Genomic DNA, 23,119 nt, shown 5'->3' on the forward strand with positions numbered 1-23,119 from the left:
AAGGTAGGGAATGCTGATATCGAAGGTTTGATGATGGGGATTTTTAGGATTTGTTGGGTTTGAGTTGCCTATGAAATAGACAAGGAAAGTTGTCCAGTAAAAGGATATACAGGTAGAGTTTTAGAAGAGTTCAGGAGAGAAGTACAGGTCAGAAATGCCCTGCCCAAATTTATCACTGACCTGGGGCTTGGCTGGGAGAGCCTAGGAAGTATATACAGAATGAGAAGAGGGCTTTTGGGACAAGACCCTGAGAATCTCTATCAAGTTGAGAAGAAACTTGGTAATAAGAAAGAGTGGTCAGAGAAGTACTAGGAAAACTAGGTATGACATCAATTAAAGGAAGAATGATTTGAAAAGGAAGGTTTAACTTTGCTAGGAAGAGTAGTAAAATAAGAACCATAAGCGATCTTATTGAGCATTTTTTGTACAGTGGTGGGAACAGAATCTAGATTAAAGTGGGTTGAGAAGTGGGAGGGAGGTGAGAAATTGTGACACTTTAGATTTGTCTGTTAAAGAGGAGGAAGACAAAAGGTCAGTATCTAGAGGAAGACATGAATGAGATCATGCTTCTATTTATTTTTAAAGATGGAGAGATTTAATACATCTGTACATTTAGATGCTGAAAGGAGCCAGCAGAGAAAGTGGAAGATGATAATGATTACGATGGTGTGTGTGTGTATGTATGTGTGCTGTTCTCATAGGTTAAGGGATTAGCCTTTCGCTTTGACGGTCATTGCAATAGGAGTGAAAAATGCTCAAAAAAAGGCTATAGGGGGGCGCCTGGGTGGCTCAGTGGGTTAAGCCTCTGCCTTCCGCTCGGGTCATGATCTCAGGGTCCTGGGATCGAGCTCTGCATTGGGCTCTCTGCTAAGCAGGGAGCCTGCTTCCTCCTCTCTACCTACTTGTGATCTGTCAAATAAATAAATAAAATCTTAAAAAAAAAAAAAGGCTATGGGGGGGCGCCTGGGTGGCTTAGTGGGTTAAAGCCCCTGCCTTCAGCTCAGGTCATGATCTCAGGGTCCTGGAATCAAGGACCACATCGGGCTCTCTGCTCAGCAGGGAGCCTGCTTCCTCCTCTCTCTCTGCCTGCCCCTCTGCCTGCTTGTGATCTCTCTCTGTCAAATAAATAAGTAAAACCTTAAAAAAAAAATTTTTTTTTTTTTTTTTAAAGCCATAGGTACAGCTAGGTTTGTAGATTTGGTGTCAGGAAAGCTGAAGGAGTTCACAATACTTCCTATTTTCTCTCTGAAGTCGCAGAGCGCAGGAGGAGGTAAGGGCTTAGCAGGTTTGAGGAATGAAGACTGAGGTAACCGCACTGGAGAGCGGGTGTATGAGCCAGCTAGCAAAGCACAACCCACTGCAGAAAACCTTGATCCAGCTTGCTTCATGGGGAAAGGGCTTTCTTCCAAATACAGGATGCTTCATTTGGGGACACAGAGGGGAAAGACCAGTGAAGTAATTCTTCTCTTGTCTTTCAACAGAAACTGCAGGAGCTAAGATTTATTTTGTCCAGGATACTGGTAACTCCTCCCTACTGTTGATACCGAAGTTGGCTACCATTTCCTCTGACAATCTGACACAATCATTTCTCCCTGCCTAAGAAAACTTCCTTTACAAGCATTTAGCACCTGATCCTTCCACAGAGGATTTTGTCTCGTTTTTCCCTGCTTTTGTACCAAGTGCTCCTTCTGTGCTTGGTTTCATTTATATGAAATGAAATTCCTTTAAGTCCTCTTTTTTATGAGATTCCCCAGGCTACTGCTCTTGTTCTGCTTCCATCTTTCATATACGAGGAATCTGAAAGGAAGTACAATGTAGGGCTTTTAAAATACATTAGATCAGTAGATCAATGTCGGGAGCTGATCCAAAAATGACCTAATATATAAAACGAAGCCTGTTATTCTAGAGGTTCTGCTACCTAGTAGTTAATTGAGATGAGAATTTCTCACTATTGCTTTCTGTGGTATGCTGGCTGAATTTATGAAATTTATAAAGTGAGGTGAGATTATTGAAACTATTCAAGCAAGGAGTTCTGGCCACCATTTCTGGCAGAGGGAGAAAGGAGTAAGTAGAGAGTGTGAGGAGGGAGATGGAGGCCCTGCATGTGAGTCTTGGCTCTGTCATTCTCGATCATGTGACTGAACTTCTGAGTTGGTTTCTTATCTATGAAGAGAATAATGATAGCTGGCAACACATAATTACATGAGATTATATAAATATAATATGTAGTAACATATATAAAGTAACTTGCACATTATAAAGTGATACAAAGATTAGTGTTGCCATTTTTAATCCTTGAATAGTTTTCTCTTTTGTACATAATATCACACCATTTTTTACACAGCTATTTAGTTGCAATATAGAACTAAGTTTTCAGACTTGTTGCTAGACTTAAAATGGAACTGGCTAGTGAGACAGAATGGGAATAGGTTTTAGTGTATGCTTTACATATAATATTTAATCCTTATAGTACCTGCTTACACAGACTACTACTTTGATTTTGCAGATGAGGCTACTCAATCTTAGACCTGCCTAGGGCTACACTACACACTATAACAGCTACTGCCTGAATTTGATGAACATATTCATGCTCCTTCTCACAAGCACGACATGTAAATTTCTTTATTTTCCCCTTTTCTGTTTTAAGCGATGAAAGAAAAAATTTAAACAACCACACGACTGAGAAATTCTACTTTGTCGTTTCAATGAAATATATATTAAATAAAACACATGGTCAATAAGGAAATAGTAAAAATTTTAGTAAAAAATAATAAGGTATGTATCAGAAATATAATCCACTTGTGATTTTTAAATTTTTGGATCCAATTAGGACTAGGGAATATAAACTTTAATAGCTATCTAGCCAAAGGGGAGAAATATTTATGATTTGAACAGTATTAAACAAAAAGCTCACAGTGTATTTAAAACTAATGTAACATTGTCAGTTATACTCAAATTAAAAAAGAAAAAAAGAGCAAGCCCCCTCAGATTTATTTTTATTTTTGACCACTATCGATAGCTGGGTTTACAAATGGCAACTTTTTCAGATTCCATGAGACACAGGTTGGAGCAAATACTTCAGGGTATTTGAAATCAGGGAGGTTCAGTATAGTAACTGCTCACTCCAATTCTAAAAACCTGCTTGCCTTTTGAATATTCTGAAACTGAGTTTTGCAGACTGGATTCTTATGACTCTAAGAGAAAAGGAAACACAGTTACCACAAAAGAGCTTTTTCCAATTTTGTATCACAAAGCATCAAAAGTATATGGTCTAGCAAGGGCATAACCTATGGCTATTAGAGTACCTAGGGACATACTACAAGTAAACTCTTAAAATCTTGTTATTTATAATGCTAACACTTACAAATGGCATACTCAAAAGTTTTATAGAAGACTAACATGCGGCACAGTCCAAACGTGTTATGTATTCGGAAAAGAGGACCTCAGATTTTATCTTTTTTAAAGACTACTAGTTTAGTTCAAAAAAATAATTTATTTCTGGGATGACTTTTAGGGAGTCAGGAAAGATTGCTCTCATATGGATTGACTTCTAAGAGGAAGACAATCTGACATTTAAAGACATACTCTGTGTTATCAGAACAACTTTTCCCAGAGAGACTCTCAGTCTTTCATAGTCTAGATACCGAAGCCAACAGTTAACTGAAATGATTTTGCCTTATCTTTATCCACACTTACGGCCTCAGCCATCTATGCTGCTCCTCTTGCTGTCCTTCCCTCCCTATTTCACCTCTATGGCTGATTGCCAGCTCCTGATCTTTTATTTTCCTGCTCCCATTTTTATTAGGTCTCTTTTTTATCCAAAACACACTGACTTGAAATGGACATTTTTTGGTAGCTTTCTCAGACTTTCAGTTTCAATTCACGTTTACTCAGCTTGCTGTGTAACCTGTATTACTTACGCTGTGTTTTCCCTGACTGAAAGGAACTGAGTTATTGCCTTTGCGGTTACTTTGAGGTGAGGTTATTTTGGGCCATGAGGGCTGGGGGCAAAGGTAGGCTGAAGAGCGAGCTGAAACTAATCTTTGGTTTTCAAAATATGCACCGAAATCTAGTTTTTGTTAGGAGTAGAATTAATGTGTATACATTAATGTGTGTACATATCATCTGCTTGTTTATTACTTGAAACTCAGAAAAAGCACATCAATGATTTAGGAGGGATAGCATTTTTTATTCTTGGTTCCATATTTAAAAAATAACATCGTTCCATTTTGAATTAAGTGGAAGGGTTGAGAAAGGTCACTTTTTCTGCTTTATAATCGCAAAAACAAACCAACCTTAAGTCTGCAAGTTTTAGATACAAGAATACCCCTGATATCACCATGACATAACAAACCAATTCTGCCAGACTACAGATAGAGAGGAAAGGAAAAATTATGACTATCAGAAAGCAGCAATACGGGACGCCTGGGTGGCTCAGTTGGTTAAGCAGCTGCCTTCGGCTCAGGTCATGATCCCAGCGTCCTGGGATCGAGTCCCACATCGGCCTCCTTGCTCAGCAGGGAGCCTGCTTCTCCCTCTGCCTCTGCCTGCCACTCTGTCTGCCTGTGCTCGCTCTCTCCCCCTCTCTCTCTCTGATAAATAAATAAAATCTTTAAAAAAAAAAAAAAAAAGAAAGCAGCAATACTTATTAGAAATAACAGGTAACCTTAGGAAGTTATCAGCTATGAGTTTTAAAGCCACAGAACTTTGGATGTTAAGGAAGGACTGTATGCATGGGTAACAGACAAAGTGAAGAAAAGCTGTTATCGATGCAGAGCAGCAAGTCAACCCATCCAGTGAGCAAACTAAAAGGTCCAGCAGCCATATATTTTAATGATGTTACTCAAGATCCCCCCTCTCTTAAAGCAGTCCAGAAATCAGATGGTGGGAGATGGGCTAACATCATCTTTATCAAGTATCTGCAAAGGTTACAAAGATAGCCAGGAAAGCCTCTCATGGCGAATAGAAGAGATACCACAGAAATGAGTATTTGATTCTCCCAATATTTAGATCTTGAATTAGGTTAGATCTTGACCTGCTTCTACCCGAAGCTTGATTCTTCTAGAATGTTCTTGCATTCCTTTAGATTTCACATATACTTGATTTCTTTAAAGATCACTGCTTTTCCTTAGGGATAAGCCAATGTGGATAAGGGAGACAAAAAGGGAATAATGTTAAGATAGCGTGGTTTTAAGGTTTTGATACATAACTTCAAGACATTTTCACAGAGCACACTGCTCTCACGTTAGGGTTAAAGTGAAACTTTCCATCTGGATAATGCAGAGGAGGACATTCTTCCAGGGAAAAATAAGAACACTAAACTTCCCTCTACTGGGCATCTTCCTTCAGGCACTGAGACTGCAGCCATCCAATAAATGGGGATGGGCAGAGAGAAAAGACTTCAAAAGTCACAGATATACTTTGATAGCTAATTTTTGGCAAGTCTGGCAATGAGATCTTTCCATTCTCCTCTTTTCTTTGTGATGTATGTAGGAGTGAGTAGCTGCAATAGTGATTCTGGCTGTTGCCTAAAGAAGTTCTGACACAAGGCCTCAGTGTTACAAATCACATACATCCCACAGTCATAACTGTTTTGTTGAGCAGGGGCTTTTTCTTCCACAAAGGCCAGTTTGTCTCCTTTTCTGCCCAAGAAAGCTTCCAGTTTCTCTGCTACCTGCTTTGCATGGACTGAGTTACTTCTGCTATGAGAATCATAGTGAAAAAAGCTATTTTTATCTTGGACATAAACCAACAAACTCCAATGGGTTCCCCCAGCTGCCTCATTGGAATTATCATTGATGGCTAAAAATAAAACTCTTTTGTTGGGGAGGTCCAGGGGTTCAAGGAACATGGCAATCTCTGCTCGGTTGCTAGTGCACTTGATGAACTGGGTAACTTCAGGGCTGATGAAGCAGACACGGTCAGAACAGTCATGAAACTGACAGTTGGCAAAGTACTCAAAGGCAAATCCAATGATATGGTCATTGAGCCAGCTTGGAGGATCCAATAGTGAGACATCTGATTGCCGCAGTAGACTATCCATGTAACTCAAGACTACAGGGTCCATCTTGTACTGACCAGGGTTGATGAGAAATTCCAGAAGCTGAAGGAGAGCAGAAGATAATATTTACTGTTGAATATGATGCCTGGGTGTAAAATGAGGGTCATAAATAGGAGCTACTCTTACAGGGTTTTGGTAAAGATTAAATATAATCGCAAAGTGTTCAGCAAGAATGTCTGACGAAGAGTAAACATTCAAGACACCCTAACTTACGTGCTATATATTAACAATTAGTTAGAATGAAAACTTTGGAAATTTTTCATGCTGAACCAATAAACATGATTTAAAAAAAAAAAGATTTTATTTATTTATTTGACAGAGAGAGACACAGCAAGAGAGGAACACAAGCAGGGAGAGGGAGAAGCAGGCTTCCTGCTGAGCAGGGAGGCCGATGCAGGCCTCCATCCCAGCACCCTGGGATCATGACCCAAGCCTAAGGGTCTGGGTCTTCGCCCAGTTGCCCAATGACTGAGCCACCCAGGTGCCCCAATAAGCATGAGTTTTTAATTTCCTCTTTAGAGGAAGAGTTTTGTTAAAATTATAACAAATATTTATGAAACTTCCTAGCATTAACCATATACTTATTTGTCCCTTTATGCATGATAATAATGGCAAATTATTTTTATATTAAAGTGAATTTTCAAAGAGTCTAAAGAAAAATGTTGCTCATTAACAAAGGAAATAGTTTCCATTTCAACATTAATTTTAAAAAGATAAAAATATTGCTTCCTCATTCCATAATGGAAAATGACAGTGATTAGAGTTGTAGTTAAAAGAACTACAATTTCGGGGCACCTGGGTGGCTCGGTGGGTTAAAGCCTCTGCCTTCGGCTCGGGTCGTGGTCTCGGGGTTCTGGGATCGAGCCCTACTTGTGATCTCTGTCTGTCAAATAAGTAAATAAAATCTTTTAAAAAAAAAGAACTACAATTTCAAGAATAGAAAATTGTGAGAGTAACACAAACGAAAACCATTCCTGGTTGTGCCCGAGTTGCGAGCATGAGTGATATAATATGTCCTAGTTCACTTCCCATCTTTAACCTCAAGTGGTAAGATAAAGACTATGTAATTTTATAATATAAGCTAGGGGGCACCTGCATGGCTCAGGTGGTTAAGCATCTGCGCTGGGCTTGGGTCATGATTCTAGGTCCTGGGACTACGCCTCAAGTTGGGCTTCCAGCTCAGCAGGGAGTCTGCTCCTCCCTCTCACTCTGCCTCTCCTTCTTCTTGTGCTCTCTCTCTCAAATAAATAAATAAATAAATCTTTAAACTTATGCTTTTGTCCTGGCTTTTGTTGTCTGTGAAAAGGATATAGATCTGCTTTACATCCCTCAGTGAAGTGTAGAAGAGGCCACACAGTTTCACTCAAAGGTAATGGAAAGAATATAAAATGTTGTACCAACAGTATTTATATCATTAATTGCTATTAGTAAGGAAAATCTAGATAGCACTCCATACCAATGAAAGCAAATGAGGTTTGAAAACAAACATCTATTCCTCTTATCTTGTCCAAACAGAAGCATGACTAATTTAGAGTAGAGCAGGACAAATTATATGAGTTTTAAGATTAATATAGTCATGGTCACCCAAGGTAAGATGCTAACAAAGACAGGAAGTCTGATCAGAGTGGAGGGTAACATAGTATCTGAGCAAAAGAGAGCTAACTGCTATTCATGACCTGGCAGCATTACATCACTACAAATCACAAAGCAATCAACAGTCACATGAAGAAAGAGTACAAAACAAAGCATACTGCAAGAAAATGTAACCATCTCTGTGAAAGACTGGGCTAGAATAATCAATTTAATCAATTCTGGCCGTTAGACCAAGTTTCTACCACTTGATCACACTACTAAAATAATAAAATTTTGTGGTACAACCATTTTCCTGTAATTAAAACCCCGCAAAAACCTACACAGAAAAATAAACATACCCCTCAAGAGAAAAAGCCTAAAGTAAGTGAGGTAACTAAGAAGCACCAAAGATGGTTTTAGGTGCATAGAGTATATCATGGTTGAACTATTTCAGAAACAATATAAAGCTGTTTATGAGAAAAAAATGTCTTAATACAGATATACAAAATAAGATGGCATGAATTAAGATTTTCTTAGGAAGAGAGAATAACTTCAGCAGAGACACAAACTAGAGCCAGGACCAAAGTTAACGAGGCATAGAGCACATTGCTATGGGTGGGCCACAAATCTGGCTGTAAGCTTTTTGGCAGCTAACCAGAGAGCATTAAGTTAAACATTCACAATGTCCATAAGGTAAAAACAAAGCAATTGCTCAGAAGAGGTAAAAGCATTCTTTGTATTAAGTTTAGACAGTTTTTGTTCAAGAAATTTTCATAAAAGACACAGTGTATCATAATGAATAATATGCCAAAATATTTTTATAGTAGATGAAGTAGTTTCAGAGGATTGTTTCTTAAAAGAATCCTTCATGTCCAGCCTGATGGCAAATGAATAAATAGCATTCTAGTAAAAGCAAGTCTATGGAGGCTAGATACTCAGCTTGCTGCTGATCTGACTTAAGAGTAAATGAATATGAAAAGGGAATGACTGCTTGTGCATCAAGCAAGTCTCCCTCAAACTCCCACCGCCCCCTTCTCCATGCTTTCATTGAATACTGTGTAGTGGTAAATGCCATATTGTACTGCTTGGCAAATACTCGGAGACCTACTCTCTACACTATCAGCTGAAATCAAATTCGTATCTTAATAACCAAACCAACTAGGGACAGAAATCTACAAGGAGACCTGAAAAGAGAGGCATCTCAGCTTGGAGGGAGTGACCAAAAAGGCCAAGATTTCTTTCAAAAAAAGTCTTAGTGTTTGGATTTTGAAAATACCCAAAAGACAGATAATGGGTCAATCAAGGATCTGGCTCTATCCCACTGGATGGAAGGATTGCATGACTACAATAGTTTAACCACAACAATCCTAAAGCAAATGGAACCAAACTAGCCTTTGGCCAAACCATCATTAGCAAAGAAAAACTCTAAACTCCACATCTGAAGACTTAAATTTTAGACTCAGTTCTGTTACTCATTGGCCGTGTGATCATAAATAAACTACTTAATTTCTTTAAGCCTCAATATCCTCTTCTGTAAAGTGAGAATAATACATGACCTTTCTCACAGAGTATATGTCAATATAAAATGAAGAAACACTGATAACTAAGATTTTAAAAAAAATGTAACATAAAGTAGTAGCTCCAGACATCCACTGTGTCATGGAGAAATTTATATCCCAACAACGGGTAACTGTATTTCATTCAATAAATGTTTATTGAGTGTTTCCTCTGTGCTAGGGACTGGAAATACAGAATGGGAATGAAATAGTCCTAATTCTTACCCTCACTGAGCTTAAGCTCAGTGAAGTTATAATGTGGTTATAATGAAGACATCATAAATATACAATTATTTTAGTCAATAAACACCTCCTGAGAACCCAATTTTTTAAAAAAGATTTTATTATTTGAGAGAGAGAGAGAGAGCATGTGAGAGATCATGAGCAGGGGGAGAGGCAGAGGGAGAAGCAGAACCCCCCTTCCCTGCTGTGCAAGGAACCTGATGTGGGACTTGATCTCAGGACTCTGGGATTGTGACTGAGTCGAAGGCAGACGTTTAACTGACTGAGCCACCCAGGCACTCCTGAATACCCAATATTAGCTACTGTGGGAGATACCAAGATGTACAAGGTAGCTTATAGTCAATGAGATAAGAAACCCACAAGGGGCAGAAATAAAATGTATGGGAATTCAGAATAGGGAACAATGACCCCTGGCTAAGAGGGTGAAAGGGAAGGAGAGCTGAGATCAGGAAAAATTTCACGAAGAAAGTGATGTAAAAGTGGGCTCTTGAAAGGCAGGTAGAGTTGGATGCATGGAGGAGGGCATTAGGAAGGTAAGAGACACAAAGGAAGTGCCTTAAGAAGAGTGGTCCAGTCTGCCTGGAATGAAGTTAGAGTCAGGATGCAGGTGAGGGTAGATGAAGATTATCAAAAGCTAAATGGTAATGGACTGAAATCCAGGTCAAAGAGTTCGAAATTTATACTGGAGGAAATGGGAAGCCATTATGGCAAGGCTGGTGCTTTATTAAGTTTACTAATTCAGCTGTGGTATATAGGATTAATTGGTAGGGAGAGAATATGGAAAAAGATGGGCGCCTAGGTGGCTCAGTGGGTTAAAGCCTCTGCCTTAGGCTCAGGTGATGATCTCAGGATCCTGGGATCGAGCCCAGCATCAGGTTCTCTGCTCTGCGGAGAGCCTGCTTCTCCCTCTCTCTCTGCCTGCCTCCCTGCCTACTTGTGATCTCTGTCTGTCAAATAAATAAATAAATATTAAAAAAGAATATGGAAAAAAAGATCAAATTAGAATTTTATTGAAAGGGATAGTGAAGATATAGGAGGAAATGACCTAAATCAGGGGAAATGGTAGTAGAAATGGGGAGGCAAGGAGGAAAAGGTACTGTAGACAGAGACTCAGTAAGTGACCAGAGAATAGTGGATAAGAGAGAAGAATTGGGAAATGGTCTGTGGGTTTTAGTTGGGGTGACTGAAAGGATGATGATCCCGTTATTAATGGGGTAGGGAAAGGGTGACAGAAAGGGACCTACCAAAAGAACCAAGAGCCATCTAGAACCATCCTAGTGAGCACTGTGGTTGGGGTATCTAAAGTACAATAAATGTTTGCCAGAGGACTGAAGCATTTCAAAGAAAGGAGTCAGACCATACGGATTAAGGAAAACAAGATAAATAAGGCCTCTTAAGATGTTTGTATGATCTTTTACAACCCCATTTTTGCTTTGGTTTTGTTTTTTCTGTTCTCCTCTGTTAATTAATAGTAAATTCCTTCAGAAATAAGACCTATGGACTTGGTCTTAGTGGATGGTAAGGAAGATTGGGGAGTGAACTAAGGAGGCAATAATCTCCCAATTCTATTTGTAAAGTCCCATAAATCATACTATAGTTCTATGTTTTGGAGTTAGGGGGCTTTGGGTCCAGGCTCTGACTCTGCCACTTGCCTATCTATGTGACTCTGGGCAAGTTATTTATTCTTTTTCTGGGCCTCATTCTCCTCATCTGTAAAATGAGGTAATAAAAACACCTTCCTCACAGGGTTGTTACACAAAATAAGAGTAAAAATATTCGGCATGGGGACGCCTGGGTGGCTCAGTCAGTGAAATGTCTGCCTTTGGCTCAGGTCATGATCGCGGGGTCCTGGGATTGAGCCTCACATTGGGCTTCCTGCTCAGTGGGGAGCCTGCTTTTCCCTCTGCCTGTGGCTCCCCCTGCTTGTCCCCTCTTTCTTTGACAAATAAATAAAATCTTAAAACAAAACAAAACAAAATAAAACAAAAAAACCCACTCTGCACATCATCTGACATACAGTAGGCTCTCAGAAAGTTTTCTTCCTTGCTCCCTATATTTCAGGTGGTAATAATGGGACTTGGGAATTTCTTTTTTTTTTTTAATATTTTATTTATTTATTTGAGAGAAAGAGAGAGAAAAAGAGGGATAGAGAGAGAGAGAGAGAGAGAGAACAAGCAAGGTAAGTGACAGGCAGAGGGAGAGGGCGAAGAATGCTCCTGGGGGAGCGGGGAGCCTGACACAGAGCTCCATCCCAGGACCCTGGGATCATGATCTGAACTGAAGGCAGATGCTTAACAGACTGAACCACCCAGGTGCTCCAGTAACTTCTTGAAAATAAAGCATGTTTGTCTTTTTTATAAAGTCACAAAGTCATAAAGGACAGACAGACCTAGCTAGGGCATGACTCTGTGCTCTGTGCTTTACCTTTGGCATAAGATGAGTGAACGCTAACTCCAGAGAAAACTGTTCTCTCTACCTGAGGGAAGCAATGATGTTAGTATGTTGTCAGTATATACAAGCCCTGCAATTATAGTTTATTGTATCTTCCAACTTCTGTAGCTAAAGAAGGTAATATTGAAACCAGAGCATAGAACAGTTATAAACAAAGGCTTAATTTTTTTTTAAAAGAGCCTACTCTTTCATATTAATCTTAAAATCCTTAAACCCAAGCATATTACTTGAATATTTATTATAAAAAATAAGGTAATTACTAAAAGGTAATAAAAACAGCCTTAAAGGGAAAATTTATAATTCAACATTTACCAACCTGATTACCTGCTGATATAATTAAGGGAAGAAACTGCTGGCTCAGTAGAAAAAAAAAAACACTAGGTTGGGAGTCAGTTTCAATGAACTGTGTTCCAAAGGAGTGCTGTCTAATAGTACTTTTGGTGACTATGGAAATGTTCCTTATAGGTAATGTCCAAAATAGTAGTCACTTGCCACATGTAGCTACTAAGCACTTGAAATGTGGCTAGTATGAACTGAATATTTAATTTTAATTAACTTAAACTTAAATTTAAATATCTACATGTGGCTATTCGCTACTGTTTTAGACAGCACAGTTTCACAGATTTTATAGGTATTTTTTGAAATCAAAGAAATAAGATTATATAGTTAAGTAAGATAGGGAAATGCTGCATCCTAAAACTCCTTACTGGAGATTCATAAGGCACATAAGCATATTAGAAGCTAGAAGAAGTTCTGCAATAAAGAAAGGTAACTTTTCTTGGTCTTTTTTTTCTTCCCCCAAACTCACTTGACCATGAGACACTTTTTTTTTTTTTTTAAACAGAATATCTATCAATACCTTATTGTCTGTGCAATAAAGTCTGGGATATGCTTGCTGAGCTATTTAACAAATGGCACTGAACAAACTGTGAAACATTTGATAAAAAAAGATGTTAGATCTCTACCTCATACCTTATATTAAATTATATTTTAGGTGGAGTAAAATTTAAGTGTTAAGGAAACAAAAATATTGGAAGAAAATAGAACTTAATACACTTACATGACTGGCCAATAAACACATGTAAAGAAACTCAACACTTGACTAGTCATCAAAAGAAATCAAGATTTCATCTTTAGCTATCAAATCAGTAACGATGAGGAAAACTGATAAGTCGCAATGCTGAAAGACCATGGGAAAACAGGCATTCTCCTTGTTTATAGGAATATAAACAAATGCAAGCTTTTTGAAGGGTAGTTTGCCATTATATTTTAATTCTTTTTTTTTTTTTTTTTAAAGATTTTATTTATTTATTTATTTGACAGAGAGAGAGATCACAAGTAGGCGGAGAGTCAGGCAGAGAGAGAGAGAGAGAAGCAGGCTCCCGCTGAGCAAAGAGCCCGATGCGGGGCTGGATCCCAGGACCCTGAGATCATGACCTGAGCCGAAGGCAGCGGCTTAATCCACTGAGCCACCCAGGCGCCCCTATATTTTAATTCTTAAGAAATGTCTACATGTAGGCATTACACTTTCAGAAATCTATCTTAAGGGAAACATTAAGGATGTGTGCAAAAATTTAACAAGAATGTTCATCACAGCAATGTTTATAAGAGAAAAACTAAAAGAATCTGAAAGTTCAAAAGAAGACTGGTAAATTTAAATAACAAGATTTCATACAAGGAAATATTTCAGCCATTAAAAAACAAAATAATAGATACAAATTTACTGACATAGATATTCATGATATGCTATGAAAAGGAAGTTTATACAAAACTTGTACAAAACGGGGGCACCTGAGTGGCTCAATGGATTAAGCCTCTGCCTTCTGCCTGGGTCGTAATCTCAGGGTCCTGGGATCAAACTCCCATGTTAGGCTCTCTGCTCAGCAGGGAGCCTGCTTCCCCCCTGCAACTCATGATCTCTGTCAAATAAATAAAATCTTTTAAAAAAATTTGTATAAAATATACACAAAAATAATCAAGAATGATAGCCAAAGTTTAAATATCATTTTAAAAAGAGAATTATTAGTACTTCTTAGCTTTTTTCCTTCTACCTTTTGATACTGTCTGCTTGCTTTATTTTTTTACCCTTTCTTTTTATAGTGAGCCCATAACCAGTAAATACAGCTATTTCCATTCAGGAAGAAAAAAGATGTACCACCTCCCACTCTTACACTGACCTAAAATATGTCTGTTTCTTCAGCTCACTGGTCTCACTTCTGTCCTCTGGGAAAAAAACAGAGGAAGTCTAATCTCTCTTCTACGAACCTCAAACACAAAGATGTAAAATTAATCTGTTTACCAAAATTGGATTACGTTCAACTTCTAATATATGATTCCATTTGCGATTTCACAAAAAGAATAAAATCCCAAGACTAAATGTGCACTTCATGGCAGCATAAGCAGAAATATTTTCAGGAAGGAAGTTCAAACTTTTTTTTTGTTGTTTCAATTTCCCCCATTAAACATTTCCTTTTAAAGCTAGCCTAAACCATCCAAAGATTTGTATAAAGTGGAATATCAAAATTACCATCAAGATTTATATATCCCTCTTGAAGGCAGAGATTATTAGAGTTCACTCATACTTGTTTTCTTTAGTGATTGACAAACTGGAGAAATTTTAATAAATGTTTTTCCTGAACAAAATACAGAAGTAAAATACATTTTGAAAAACTCCTAAAAACAAAATTGTTATAAACATAGGAAGATCTCTTAATTTCATAAATTGCTTACAAATTTGAGCAATATTCCTCTGATATCAATATTTTATAAGAAGAGGAATTCAGCTCTCAAAGTAGAAAAACTACTTGGTATGATGATTGTGCCTATTAACTCTACTACCATAAATCCCATTTGGTCCTGCCTTGGGCCAAACTAGGTGACTTTTTAGTATTTCTTCTAGAACTAAGGTTCTCTATTTACTGCTCTGTTACTACGTATGGCTATCAAGGGCTAAGGTGTTGTTGACTATGAAAAGAATTTTATTCTCAGTCTCATTTATAATTCAAAGGTTCCATTTATAATTGTACCACATTTTTTTCCTTCCTCTAAACCTGATGTAAACACCAGCCTTTTCTTAAACTGTGCTTTGCTGAGAATTTTCTGAGAAATGACTTTTTACAACTGCAAAATTTAAAATACCTGGGGTTGTTAAGACAGTGTGTGGGGAGGCCAATAGATTCAATGAGAGGTCTGAGTAAGATAATATTTTATAAAGGAGTGGACAGATTTTATCATATGCATCAACACATTAAAGTTCATAAGGTGTGATCAAGCTAAAGTTGTAATCTGACTGATTTCTTAAATAACCACTGTGTTCAGCACACAGTAGATATATCCAAACACAGTTTTAAAGAGTATGAAAACCCACCATCTTTTAATCTTATTTTTCCTATAGATTTCAAAGCCTGGTAAATAATTATTTCATAAATAGTTAAGAGGTAAATTGTCATTACAAACTCCCACTTAATGGGTTTCAAAAAAGTGGTTGGCACATAGTAGAGGCTCAATGAATATTTAAAAAATTAATAAAAGAAATAATGAGTATATGTTTTATTGTATTGAACTCATAGGAAAACAAGATCTGAAGTGTCCCAATTATACATAAGGAATTTTCTGTTGTAGCAATTTGTCTTTAAATGTTAATTAACACAAATATTTGTGAGTTATCTGACCCAGCTTGACTTATATATTATATAAGGGCTTAAGCAGGGCTAAATATTTCTAGCAACTATCTATTTTAGCTGCTGATGTAAAATTCCAAGTTACTACAACAAATAGTAATGAGAATATTAGAGCCAACTAAGGCCAAAAATCCCAAGCTTTTGTTTTGAAGGAATTGAACCTACTACAGTACTCTGAGAGAGTATTTATTCATTGGCCATAAGGGAAGGAGGCCCTCAAGTTTTTTTTTTAAGATTTTATTCATTTATTTGAGAGAGAGAAAGAGAGCGATAGTGACAGAGATAGTGGGAGAAAGCACAAGTGGGGAGGAGAAGGAAAAACAGATTCTCCCCCTGAGTAGGGAGCATGATGTGGGTGGGGCTCAATCCCAGGACCCTGGAATCATGACTTGAGCCAAAGGCAGACGCTTAACTGACTGAGCCACCCAGGCACCCCAGAAGGCCTCAAGTTTTTAAACCTATAATCTAGATGCTCAAAAATACTAATTGTAATTGGGACAATTTTTTTTCAGTTTCAAGATTGTGTTTAGTGCTTTTCTAACAGATGATGGTGTGGAAGGGGAAGCCATTTAGCTTGAAGACAGAGAAAAGAAATTTCAGAGATCTTTTGTAAGTAATGAAGATTCTTAAAAAGCTTTGTAAGTTTCACGTATTCTTGCTGCAGATATATCTGTTTCCCCTTCCCCTAAAAAGGAGAAAACAGATGAACCTCAACCTCTATATGAACTTGATTCTCAGTCTGTATTGAACCGTATCAGTACTCAAATGGTCTCCAATAGTTAGATGTACAAGATCTATATAGGCTAGTCATGCTGAAGAAGGTAGTCTCTCAGAGAAACTGATTCAGAAAGTTAACTTTACATTACTTATTTGGATTAGTTAACACTTGGACCCCAAAATCACTTTTTTTGAATATGTTTTAAAAAACATACAAGTTGGGTACTAGCTGGAATCTGTAAGTTTTGCATAGTCTGGTATTGATCAGTTTCTTTCTTTCTTTCTTTTTTTAAATTACTGATCAGTTTCTTTCTTTCTTTCTTTTTTTTTTTTAAAGATTTTATTTATTTATTTGACAGAGAGAGATCACAAGTAGGCAGAGAGGCAGGCAGAGAGAGAGAGGAGGAAGCAGGCTCCCTGCTGAGCAGAGAGCCCGATGCGGGACTCGATCCCAGGACCCTGAGATCATGACCCGAGCCGAAGGCAGCGGCTTAACCCACTGAGCCACCCAGGCGCCCCAATTACTGATCAGTTTCTAAAGAGATGGGTTATCTGGGCTTTGAGGACTTCCTTTTTGTTTGCTAATGCATTCTACTCATCTAAGAGGTTTAAGAGATTGACAAAGAGAAAGCAATCTTGACCTTAAAAAGTCAGAAATATAGGACTTACAGGTGTAGATGGAATTTAATCAAGGAAGGCCTTAGCAACACCTGGGAATCTATATATATTGTAAAAGCCGTTACCCATCAGAAGTACTAACATTATCACTTAGAATACAAAAAAATGGGCATCTCTATTGAAAGGTATGTGATCTAGTCCAATTTATATTTCTTTAGACTAGACAGTCACACTGGGGAAACAAAATAACATAGCAGACCCTTTAGAGATCACATTATAGTAAAATTTAGTTAAAATTAAGAAAAATTATTTACTGTTCCAGACTCTTCATTCCTGTCTTCTTCTTCTTCTTTTTTTTTTTTTTTTTAAAGATATTTATTTATTTATTTATTTGACAGAGAGAGAACGAGAGAGAGAGAGAGAGAGAGACAGAGAGATCACAAGTAGGCAGAGAAGCAGGCGGGGGCGGGGGAGCAGGCTCCCCGCTGAGCAGAGAGCCCAATGTGGGCCTTGATCCTAGGACCCTGGGATCATGACCTGAGCCGAAGGCAGAGGCTTAACCCACTTAGCCACGCAGGTGCCCTCATTCCTGTCTTTTGACAATCCAATCTACACATTACTGCTAGATTAGTTTTTTAAACAGAACGCTAATTAATTATTCTACTCAAAAAATTTTAAAATCTCTTCATTATCTGCCAAATTTAGTACTAATTATACTCTGGCATTCAATGATTTCTACAAAAAGAGCCCCAATGTATCTTTCCCAATTTATTTCCTAGTAAATGCTCCTGCATATATATAAGTACAAGCTCAGTATTCCTATAGGCCCAAATTGTTAGGCAATGATGAATTAGTACTGGTTGCTGCCCTTAGGTACAAGAGGAAAAGAAAACAGCCAGTTCCCTACTCTCAGAGAGAGGCTGGGAAATGAACACTATGCCAGTATCTTCTGAGACACAGATCTGATCTGTCATGTTCTTGCTTAAAACTATTATGGTCAGCTTTTTATAAATCTATGCTCCATGGGCCAGGATGCAGTAAGAATTAAAGGTTCCATGAACTTGGACTGGGAAAAAAACTGCATCTTGATTTTTGATAATATCTAACTGAAATTTAACATTTTCTTCAGTAAGTATAGGATAATCCACAGTAGTATTAGCAGTCCCTCTATCTTTTCACCAACAGAAATATATTTTCATATCACACTGAAGTTTTTAAAAATATTTCAAAATTTCAAAAGTATTTCAAAATACAATTTATACTCATCACTATTTTGAAATTACTTGCTGCCAGATGTTAATTAATGCATAAACACACATATGACCACATCAAACACCTGTTTTTTAATATTTTTAAAATTTTCAATAAAACTGATTTTGTTTCTATTATTTTATTTTCACATTTAAAAACATTCTGAGATAGGGGCCACAGGTCAGGCTGCCAAATAAGTCCATGGTGTAAAAAAAGGTTATTTTATTTTTATCTTTGTTTTTTATAGCTATTAATTGCTTAGAGTAGATAATCTAAATACTTTAGCCTGGAATTCAAGGCTCCTTATCATCTATTCACATCCACTTTATAATCTTTATCTCTGCCCCACCCCTACCCTTCATATTAATTCCTAGTCATATAACGCTGTCTTATCTGCAGGCAGATAGACAAGTTTTTGGATTAGCCCTAGTTAATAGACAGTAGCCATGCACTGCTTTGGCTTTGCCTTATAGAGACCTCTCTGCCTGCCAACTGAATTGTTTTTTTTTTTTTTTTTAAAGATTTTATTTATTTATTTGACAGAGAGAGATCACAAACAGGCAGAGAGGCAGGCAGAGAGAGAGGAGGAAGCAGGCTCTCTGCTGAGCAGAGAGCCCGATGTGGGGCTCAATCCCAGGACCCTGAGACCATGACCTGAGCCAAAGGCAGCGGCTTAACCCACTGAGCCACCCAGGTGCCCTGAATTGTTCTTTTAAAAGGTTTGTTTTCACTAATACTATGAGATCTAAATAGGGTTATATTTTAACTGTCTTTATATCTCTCTCCTAATTTAAATGATTGCTGAATAACAGAAGACAGATTCTAAATTGGCAAGGCACTGCAGTAATCTCTAGGGGAGTAAAGTTAATCTTCGAATCTCAAGCTGACTTCGCTCTTTTGGGGACAGAAATGAATATGCCCTTGATTGAGCTCTAAGGTTGGATCCCCAGCTGATAGATGCTGCTGGATAGTAGGGAAAGGGGAGAGCCATGAGGTGGACTTCATAAGATTGAGGGATGGAACTGTGCTGAAGGGAAAGGCAGAAATGACGCCTTTCCCACGGCCCGGAGTATTTATCCAAAATTGCCATCACTGTGCTCAAGCTTTGCATTCCATCCCCAACTCTCTCATCCATTGACTTCCATCTTAATGTTACAGAGCTAAGGACATCAACTTCCTGCCCTTCCTAACTTTCCATCCTTTCTTTTCCTCTAGTGGTTCTCAACCTTCAGTGCACTTCAGGAGCCTTTAAAAAATACTGACGCTTGAGCCCCTCACCCCAGAGTTTGTTAGAACAGGAGCATTGGTTTTATTTTAAAAACAACAACGGGGCACCTGGGTGGCTCAGTGGGTTAAGCCTCTGCCGTCGGTTCAGGTCATGTTCTCAGGGTTCTGGGATCAAGCCCTGCATCGGGCTCTCTGCTCAGCGGGGAGTCTGCTTCCCTCTCTCTCTCTGCCTACTTGTGATCTCTCTGTCAAATAAATAAACAAACAAAAAAACCCCACACAAAACACAACAACCACAACAACCACACACCCCCCAAACACACAAAAAAGCTTCTCAGGTTATTCTAACGTGCACATAGGTTGAGTTCCACTACTGTCCTTGATGCTATAAATTAGCCACCTTCATCCATGAATTGTCCATTTGTGGGTTCCATGGTACACTTTTACGCCTAAGTCTCCCATCTTTAAAGATTCTTTCTGCCCACATTCTCGCCCCTCATCTCTCTTCACCCTTTACAACCATGCTTTTTTAAAGGGTAATCTACGCCTATGGCCTCCACCAACTCTACTCCACCAACGTTTTACTCTTACAGTCAATACTGTCATATGTTTTTGCACCCACCGTTCTCTCTGCTTCTATCTCCTATTTCTTGGCTAGCCACACTCACTAGTCTTTTAACACAACTTAGGAGTGACTCAAAGGTCACCTTGGAAACAGTTTCCCCCACTCCTTCCACAAAATCAGGGGCTCCTCTTCCATGCTCAGAGGGTTCTCTGCTTTTTTTCTGTCATACATTAAAAAAAAAGATTTTATTTATTTGTCAGAGAGAGAAAGCGCGCGCGCGCAAGCAGGCAGAGGCAGAGACAGAAGCAGGCTCCCCGCCGGGAGCAAAGAGCCCGAGGCAGGACTCGATCCCACGACCCTGGAATCAGGACCTGAGCGGAAGGCAGACGCTTAAGGACTGAGCCATCCAGGCGCCCCCATAGTTTTACTTTATTACTACTGCGGATTTTCTCAACGTCTCCCACATAACACCACACTTGAGAAAGCTAAAGTTGTTTCATTTACTTCTGACTTCCTAGAGTATGAAGCACGAGAAAGCACTCCGTGAAAAGTCTGAAAATTGAATGGAAAGTCAGACTAGGAAACCAAGGCGGGGAAATGCCGGGGAGAGGGCGTGTGTGTGGGAAGGGGCGTGTGCTAAGAGGGGCGGTGCTGAAAATCCGGCACCAGAACTGGGAAGGGGGCAAGGATATGCCAAATCCGCGAGGGCTGAAAAGCGGCTCCCCGCCGGGACAGACCGCCCGACCAACCAAAGTGGGAAGGCGGCTTCTTACCTGCCTCGGGCCTCACCACCCCAACCAGCCTTCAGGCACCTCTGTGTTGGCCGGAAAGCGAAAGCTACGGTCGCAAACCCAGAGTTTTTTACCCCAACCTTGCGACATTCCTCTCTACTGGAGTGAGAATTTGAGGCATGGTTCCGAGCTCTGCCGTATGGTGAGGAAGAAAAGTCTGGGCGGGGCCGCCTGGGGCGGACGAATGGGGCGTGCCTGCGCAGGCGCCTGAGGTACTCTCTGGCGGCGTCACGTGCGGGGGCCAGGCCGGCAGGCTGGCCGGCTCCGGCGGGCGGTAGGGGGCGTGGGAGGTAAGTGCGCGCGCGCCTGCTCGTCTGCAGCCGGGCAGTCGCGCGGGGCGGGGCCGCGTGCGCGGGGTCGGGGGCGCGCGGGCCTGAGCAGACTAGGGACGCGGCGGCGGTTGGCGGTGGCTGCTGAGAGTACCGCAAGGACTGTGAGAGGAGGCGGCGGAGGTACCCGCGGCACCCGCAGAGACAGCGAGAGCGGCTGAGGCGGCGGTCCGACGCGTGCTCTCTGGGCGGGGTGCGGCGGGGTATGTGCCTGCCCCGACCGGGCGGAGTCTCTCTGACAGGGCGGGGGATGCGCGGCGGCCGCTCTCTCGGACCCTGAGGCTGCTGGGCCCACCCTCCCGGAACCGTCCGACCCTTGGTGGCCTTAGCCTCTGCTGTCTCCGGCGGCCTGACCCTGGGGCCGCGGGTGGGAAGTGGCTTCTGGCGAAGAGGAGGGGGCTGTGGTGGCCACCGCGGCGGAGCCCGAGGTAAGACCCGCCCAAGCCGCGGAGCGGCCCTGCCGCCCGGCCCGGCCCACGTCTCGGTCTAGCTCTTTGGCTCCTGCGGGGCCGCCCCGCCCCGCCCCAGCGGAGACGCCCCGCGAGCGGGTCGGCCCGGGAGCCTCCCAGACACGCGATCGCCGCGCGGGGTCCCTTGTAGACCCCACCCAGCGTATCTTCCATTGGCCGGACACCACCCCTGCCCGCCAGCCCCGGCCGTTCTGGGGCCCCCACCCCAACACAGCCCATTAAAAGCCCCCTCGGACTCTCTTAGGACTCTTAATGGAGCCTTCAGGCACTGTTCCGGCCTCCCGTAAGCTGACCCGGTCACAGTTCCTCCGAGACCCAGTCACGGCCGCCCCCTAATCGATAGCGACCCCCCAGCTCCACGGCACGTCCATCGCAGCCACCCCGTTCCTGCTGACCCCTTCCCTCCCAGCTTGCTCTCCATCAGCCCTACGCACCACCTCGGCTTTGGGGTAGTGTGGTGATGCTCTCACCTCCCAGGGGATCTGATCAGCACCTCTTAGACATCATCAGACAGCAGCCTTTCCCCAGCCCTTCTCTCGGGCAGACCTTGTTATCTTTCTCTTTTCTTTGGTTGAAAGGGTTTTCCATTAAATCCTGGAGGGATGTTTGCTTAACCTGCCCCCGTGGGGCTTAAGGGGACCAACTGACATCCGTGTTTGGAGGGTTTGATCTGGTGGCTGAGAAGGGAGGGACTGGGAAGAGTGTGGAAGCCCAGGGCAGAGGGTGTGTGTGTTGATAGGTCACACAGCCTGCTTCTCATCTTGTGTCTTCTGTAGAACGTGTGACTTTAAGGGACCTTTATAAGGATTAAATGACATTACACTAAGGGATGTGTCAGTGTCTCCATGTAATATCATTCGCTTCACCTTCCTGTAGATTTTTACGCATTTTTTCCCTCTGTTTTTGAATGATACTGGGGGATTTTTTTAAATGTGTTGTTTTGAATTTTCTGGAAAAAAGTAAGTTTTGTGGTTTTTCTTGATCTTTGAAGATTTTGATGTCAATTTAATAATACATTTCTGCTTCCTGAAGCAAGTACAGTTACCATGCAGTGTTGACTGATGTCATTACCAACAGCCTTCTCAGCAATAGTGAAATAGTGGATAAAATTTTGTGGAAGTTGAACTTCTGAGTTGTCAAGAAGGAAATGTAGTGTTACACTAAATGACCAGTATCTAATTTTAAACATTGGTATAGGGATGAAGTATAGTGAGGTTTTTGTAGTTAGTACTTTAAAAATTTTTATTTTGTGTGTGTGAAGCTGAGGAGGGAGAACATCATACTGAAATTATAGGTAATAATTAGACATAGTATAAAAGTCAAGAAATTCAAAAGAATATGCAGTAAAAAGTTTTTCTTCCCCCTGTATTCTCCAATCACCCATTTTCACTCTTTAGAGGCAACTTATATTTCCATCTTTATGTGGGTTCTTCCTGTGATATTTTTAGCATACACAAACCTATACATTCTCAGATTTATATTATTAAATTATACTCTTAAAAAGCACCACAAATACTTCACACTCTGTAGCTTCCTGTACACTCTATAGCTTTTGCCCCTTCACCCCCTACCTCATAGTAGATCCCAG

At 40.4% G+C, this 23,119-nt stretch overlaps 2 protein-coding genes across 5 annotated transcripts in view; one reads left to right on the forward strand and one right to left on the reverse strand.

Moving 5' to 3' along the window:
* Positions 1 to 4,173: 4,173 nt before the first annotated feature.
* On the reverse strand, positions 4,174 to 20,889 carry SENP8 (SUMO peptidase family member, NEDD8 specific). Its single transcript, XM_059371924.1, has 2 exons — positions 20,715 to 20,889; positions 4,174 to 6,103 (listed from the first exon to the last, which is right to left on the reverse strand). The coding sequence occupies exon 2, from the start codon at positions 6,065 to 6,067 to the stop codon at positions 5,429 to 5,431; it is 639 nt and encodes a 212-aa protein (XP_059227907.1). The 5' UTR covers positions 6,068 to 6,103; positions 20,715 to 20,889; the 3' UTR covers positions 4,174 to 5,428.
* Positions 20,890 to 21,402: 513 nt separating this feature from the next.
* Positions 21,403 to 23,119, forward strand: part of MYO9A (myosin IXA) — a 283,835-nt gene continuing 282,118 nt past the window's right edge. For all 4 annotated transcript variants that reach the window (XM_059371925.1, XM_059371927.1, XM_059371928.1 and 1 more), the window contains exon 1: positions 21,403 to 21,489. The gene's annotated coding sequence lies outside the window, so the exon portion shown is untranslated. The remainder of the gene's footprint in view (positions 21,490 to 23,119) is intronic.

This window comes from Mustela nigripes, chromosome 13 (assembly GCF_022355385.1).
Source record: "Mustela nigripes isolate SB6536 chromosome 13, MUSNIG.SB6536, whole genome shotgun sequence".
Classification (NCBI taxonomy): Eukaryota; Metazoa; Chordata; class Mammalia; order Carnivora; family Mustelidae; genus Mustela; species Mustela nigripes.